The sequence below is a fragment of the Terrapene carolina genome, unplaced genomic scaffold (assembly GCF_002925995.2).
Source record: "Terrapene carolina triunguis isolate 2854851 unplaced genomic scaffold, T_m_triunguis-2.0 Scaffold848, whole genome shotgun sequence".
NCBI lineage: Eukaryota > Metazoa > Chordata > Testudines > Emydidae > Terrapene > Terrapene triunguis.
The window spans coordinates 99,733-105,808 of NW_020665199.1; the positions used below are offsets into that span (position 1 = coordinate 99,733).

Consider the following 6,076-nt stretch of genomic DNA (forward strand, 5'->3'; position numbering starts at 1 on the left):
ACTGGCTGGCCCAGGGGGTCGGGCAGCGGCACTCGGGGGCCCCCGGGAGCAGGCCAATCTCACTGTCTCCACGTCTGCCCCTCCGCCCCAGACGACCGGAAGCTGGTGTTCGTGCAGCAGGGCCCGCTGGTGCTGGTGTCGGTGTCGCGGACGCTGCAGTCGGAGCAGCAGCTGCGCCAGGAGCTGCTCTACGTCTATTACCAGATCCTCAGCATGCTGACCCAGGTGAGCATCACCCGCATCTTCGAGCGCAAGAAGAACTACGACCTGCGGCGCCTGCTGGCTGGCTCCGAGAAGATCCTCGACCGCCTGCTCAACCTGGTGGAGTCGGATCCCGGCTTCCTGCTGGGGGCCGTGCGCTGCCTCCCCCTTCCAGCCTCCCTGCGGGACGCCCTGGGCACCCTGCTGCAGAAGGCCATCACCCCCAACCTGGTCTTCTCCATCCTGGTGGCCCGCAGCCAGCTGGTCACGGCGGTGCAGGAGCGGGCGGTGATCGAGGAGTGCCGGCTGGAGCCCACCGACCTCCACCTGCTGCTCAACCTGATCGGGGCCAGCTCGGCCTTCCAGGCCGGGGAGATCTGGACACCCATCTGCCTGCCCCGCTTCAACCCCGACGGGTACTTTTACGCCTACATCTCCTACCTGGACGCGGAGTGCACCGTGTGCCTGGTGCTGCTCTCCACCGACAAGGAGTCCTTCTACGCCGTCTCGGACTGCAAGAAGCGGGTGGAGGAGGCCATGCGGACTCAGGGCTCGCTGCAGGTGCTCTCGGGCGGCCCGCAGAGCCCCTCCTACGGCGTGGGGCAGGTCGGGGTGCCCGACTTGCGGCACTTCCTCTACAAGCCGCTGGATATCCCGGAGAACTACCGCCAGCTGCCCCAGTTCACCAGGTAACGGGGCACCCCGGCCGCCCTCCTGGGGGCAGCAGTGCTTGGCTCTGGCTTTGGCCGTCGGGGTTGGTGTGGGGGAGGCTGGGTCGTGTCGGTGGCCTTGAATTCTGACGCTAATGCTAAGCCGTGCTTGGTACCTGCAAGGCACTGGTGGTAGGGGGCACCAGGGAGCAGGGGGATCAGCAGGAGGCACTCTCCCCTGGCAGTTAGTGCTGGGCGCTCTGTGGTGGGTAGCGGGGTGGAGCGTGCTCTCCCCTGGCAGTCAGGGCTGGGCACTGGGGGGCGCCGTGCCATGGGGAGCAGGGCGGGGGGCTGGGCAGGGGGCGCTCTCCCCTGGCAGTCAGGGCTGGGCACTGGGGGGCGCCGTGGTGCAGGCAGCAGGCCAGGTGTCAGTAGAGCTGTCCTCAGTTTGCGGGCAGGCGTTCTGTAGCTGTGTGCCCCACCCCAGAGGCAGCTGCGTTTCAGCCCCAGGTGCAGCCGGGAGAGCGCTTTGTGGTCACTGCAGTGGAGGACGGCTGGGAGGTGCCAGCTGGACAGCCAGCCTCCCGAACAGACAGCTGCCCTCCCTCTCCCCCCGCGGCTCCGGGACGAATTAAGCCAGCCTTATGCAATCCCGGCTTTAAATAGGGCACATCATGTGCTTCCCAACAAGGCGGCATGTGTGTGAGACTGGCTGCTTGTGGGGATCACGGGGGCGGAGGTGGCCCAGGGCATGCTGGGAATTCAGGGGCCTCGGCAGTGCATCACGTGGGGGAATGGTGTGGGTAGCTCAGTGCCAGGGGAGGGGAGCTCTGACATCATGAACCTCCCAGTGCCCCCAAAAAAGAATGGGTGACACTGTCTGTGTGTTATAAATGGGGAAACCGAGGCACGTTCTTCTGTTTCAAAACGGCAGGGATAGAACCCAGGAGTCCTGGCTCCCAGCCCCTGTGCTCTACACTACTAGACCCCTCTGCTGGGGGGCAGGGGGGGATTGCAGCTGAGAGCTCGTGCCAGGGTGAGACGGGTCAGTGTAGGGCACTTAACGAACCGCTTTACCCCACACAACCATTCTTCCTGTCAGCTGGACTTGGCATGGAATCGGGGTCTCTGAACTGCTTGTTCACAGCCTGAAACAGACGTGATTGGCTCACGATACACCTCGTTAGTCAGGGCAAGTGTTTCTCCCCCACATCAGAATGGGGGTCCGCCTTTCCCTGGTACCTCCTCCCCGTCCTGGATCAGAATGGGGGTTCGCCTTTCCCTGGTACCTCCTCCCCGTCCCGGATCAGAATGGGGGTCCGCCTTTCCCTGGTACCTCGTCCCCATCCCGGATGAGAACAATGGGCTCCTCTACCCTGATATGAGGGGACTGGCTAGCTGTATACCAAATACTGCAATAGGATCGGGATCTTTCATCCTCCCTGCCTTGTAGTGCCAGAACAAAGGCCTGTCACGTGAACCACACAGGGGTCAAAGCCAGCTGTGGGCTTCTACAAGTCCCTCGTGTTAGCTGGTGGGACTCCCTGCCGCAGGATATTGCAGGCCCCAGGAGTATCTGGAAGATCTCACACCAAAGGCAGGGTTTTGGCAGGGCGGGCCCGACCCCGGAGGGAGCTGGATTTCGGCAGTGAGCAAGCACTAATCGCTGGGGGCTGGGACGCTATTTCCTCTGGGGTTCCTCTGCTAGCCAAGATGCCGCGCTAGATGGGTTCATGCTCCAGCTGTTCCTAGGTTTCCTTCTAGTTCAGCGTTCTCCCTGCCCTCCTGGTTCTGCGGGGTGCGGGGTCAAGACACTGGGAGCAGCAGGGAGGGGGTGGTGCCTAGTCTCTGTGTCTAATCCCCCCTCCTCTGGCGTCTCTCGCCCCCGCAGCCCAGAGCTGGAGGGGCCGTATTGCAGCGAGGAGGAGCAGCACCGGCTCTTTGACCTCTACCATTACCTGCACAGCCGCATTCACAGCACCTCTCGCCCCCTGCGCCTCATCTACCACGTGGCCGAGAAGGAGACGCTACTCGCCTGGGTAAGGCAGGGCACAGATCAAGGCATCTGGAGGGGCAGGGTCATGGGCCCTCATCTCCCCAGCGGAGCAGCAGGGCCCCTCTTCCTCCCCAAGAGAGGCAGGAGGACCCCCTACTACTCACTCACCGCAATTGGCTCAGGCTCTCTGCAAACTCAGGCAGCATCACTCACACGTGGGTCAATTTCCCCCAAGTTGGAGTGATGGGCTCAGGCCTTCTGCAGACTCAGGCAGTGTCGCTGCCTTTGTGACACTTGGTTTATGATTTCAAGGTTTTCTTCCCAACTAGGAGGGTGAGATGCTTACTCTATTTGTAACAGAAAGCTGAGCTGCTGCTGTGATCACATGACTCTAGCAATCGCCCTTAGGCATGAGCCTAGATTGCCTGGGCCTTCACCTGGTGTTGGCTGGGGGCTTGGGAGAGACCACTTCCTGTCTCAGTAATACTCTAGTGTGAGGAGGGTGGGACTTCCTGCTCTGTCCTTTCTATCTTGCACTGGGCTCATTCCTGCTCTCCTAGCAGGAAGCACAGTGGTGCCTGGCGTGGGAAGTGATCACCAAGCCCAGACCAGTCCCGCCTGGATAGCTGGGGAAATGGTTCAGGCTGCTCGTTCCCAGAATTCCAGCGTCAAGGCCCCACATGCTGCAGAATTCCCAGACTACTGAGGGATGTGACTGGGATATGCATCTTAGTGTGATGTGTCCACTCACGTGATCGGCAGCGATGTGCTTGGGTTTTAACCAAACATCAGTAGGTTTCAGAGTGAACACGGGCCCCATTGGAACAGATAGCTCATGCTGCTTCTGGCTGTCATGCTGACAGCTCCATATAGGTTTAAAGCTTGTGCTGCCTCCCACAGGGCTAGTGATGAGAAGAAGCTTGGGGAGCAGGTTTGGAGAGGGAGGACAAGAGACAAGACAATGCCAGGTATTGGGGAGAGGATGGATTGACCTGTCCTTTTTCCACGTTCTCCTTCTCAGGTCACCAGTAAGTTCGAGCTATACACCTGCTTCAGCCCCCTGGTAACCAAGGCCGGCGCCATCAATGTCCTCACCAAGTTGTTGCGCTGGATCAAGAAGGAGGAGGACCGGCTCTTCATTCGCTACCCCCCAAAGTACTCTACTACGCCCAACCCTGGGAAGGGCGCCAAGGGGGGCCGGCCCGATGGCGCGGAGAATGGATTTTTTGCTGGCCTCTAAGCCTGAGCCTGCTTCACCCGAGGCCCCTGTATTTCACTGGTGATTGGATAACTTGGGGGGGAAATCCCTTCTCCTCTTTGAAGGGGAGATCGGGGACCCCCCCCCCGAGAAACCACACTCTCTAGGAGCTGGCTCAGGCTTGGCCGGCTCCTTCTGGGGTGGTGGCGACACGTGGTTATCTGCCTGTCTTATTTATTGGCCTACTCGTATCTCCGAGCCTCTGTTGAGGAAGCTGGAGTGGGGGTTATTGCTTCACTTTGGGCCTTGTGCTCCAGGCTGATGTGGGGCGCGGAGGGGAGTGGCGAGTTTACACTCTGGCTCGCGTAGGCCTGTACCGAAGGACTCCACCTGCATGGTGGAGCTGGGGTTGGGTGCGGCTTGTTCCATCTCCTTGACGGAAGCTGTTCGCGGTTCCTTCCCCGGAGCCTCTGCTTTCCGCCTCCTGGTGTGGATCGGCTGCAGGCCCCTATGAAGTGGGCTGTGATTGTGTTTCTCTTTCCTTTGGATGAATTGTGGCGAATTGCGCCCTGGGCATCGGAGCCGGACCTGCTTTGAAACCATTTTTCAACATCCTCTGCTCTTTAAAAACCTGGGCCTGGAATGAACTTAGATTTCTCGCAGGCGCCCGGAGGTTGGTGGCTCATGTTTGCCAATTGATTTAACTGGCCGCTGTGTCTTGAGACGTAGCTGTATGTGCGGCGGGAAGGAGGTTACTCCCTCATCCCCTGCCATGCACATGCTTCTCTCGATGCTATAAATTGCAAGTGGGTGTTGGAGATGCCGCTGTGTTGTGTTCTCCCTCCCTGGGCTGGTCATGTTCGTTAGCGCCTGCACCAATGCACTCTCCCCTGCCTGTATTAATTTAATGTTCCCTTTGGAAAGGCAGATCCTTTCACAGGAAGTGTTGAAATGCTCTTTGAAAGCAACGAACTGCCTCCCTCCTTTGCCGGTGACATCTGTGCTAAGTTAACTGGGCTGCCCCGTCACACTTTTCAGTCTCCTTGTCCATCCTGGTTGCTAGAAGGAAGGGCTGTTTGCTCTCCTGTGGCCTTAGACCTATCGATTTGCAGCGGGATTGACCCAGAATCCGCTGGGTCTGTTTCTCACAGGAAGATCATCCCATGCCTCTGGAGAGCCAGCCCCTGCCTGCGTCTCCTTTTAACTTGCGTTTAGCTGCTCCAGTGAGACCTGACGGGGTTGGGGAAGCAGAAACAGTTTTCATATGCATGACGCGCTGTGCCTAGAACCATCTTGGCTGGCTGTCAAATGAGGTCTCTTCCTGGCTGGCGTGTTCAACTGAGAATCAGTCTTATTAAAAAGTTGTTTTGATGAGGGTACATCTGTCTTGCTCGCCGGCCAGCACAAAGGATCTTGTCAAGAGAAGGGGGAATTGGGGCTTTCTAAATGCTACCTGTATTGCCTTGGCCCCAGTGAGCTTATGTCAGTTGGATGCAGGGGAGAGGTCCAATCTTTTAACTCTCATCTCTGGAGACGTCAGGTCACAGCTGAGCTTGCCCACAGCAGGCCCTGGTCCAGAGGGTTGTCACGCTAACCCTCTGCCTGAGGCTGGCGTTTTCCATCCCTGCAGCATTCTCCTTTTTGGAAAGACGGGATCCCAAATTCACTTTGCCCATTTTTGTCCTCCAGAATCCCCTTCTCTTCCTGCTGTGTTCCACTCAACCATCAGGTACTCAGCACATCTAATGCTGCCTGGTGCGTTTTTTTTTATCTCAAATATAAGTATTATGCCAACTGTGGGCTGTGGTCCTCTCTGCTGGCAACACCACTGCCATGCTCCACCCCAGAAGCAACTGCAGTTCAGCGCCTGCTGCAGTACTTTGGGCTCGTTCAGCAGGTACAAAGCGGAGATGGGTCTGGTGCTAGCATGTTCCACCAGTGAACGATATCTTCTGGGCCCAGCCTCCATTGTTTTAAGTGAGTACTGCTTGGCTGCTGGCAATGGAGGGATGTGACTTTATGGCAGCAGAG

The 6,076-nt window shown here is 58.5% G+C and overlaps 1 protein-coding gene across 1 annotated transcript in view; it reads left to right on the plus strand.

The window, feature by feature from the left end:
* LOC112124952 (vacuolar fusion protein MON1 homolog B) overlaps positions 1-5,416 on the plus strand; it is an 8,037-nt gene extending 2,621 nt beyond the window's left edge. Inside the window, exons 4-6 of the mRNA XM_026660922.2 lie at positions 92-890; positions 2,743-2,890; positions 3,869-5,416. Of these exons, the coding sequence (XP_026516707.1) occupies positions 92-890; positions 2,743-2,890; positions 3,869-4,087 (1,166 nt within the window). The 3' untranslated portion in view covers positions 4,088-5,416. The remainder of the gene's footprint in view (positions 1-91; positions 891-2,742; positions 2,891-3,868) is intronic.
* Positions 5,417-6,076: the final 660 nt, after the last annotated feature.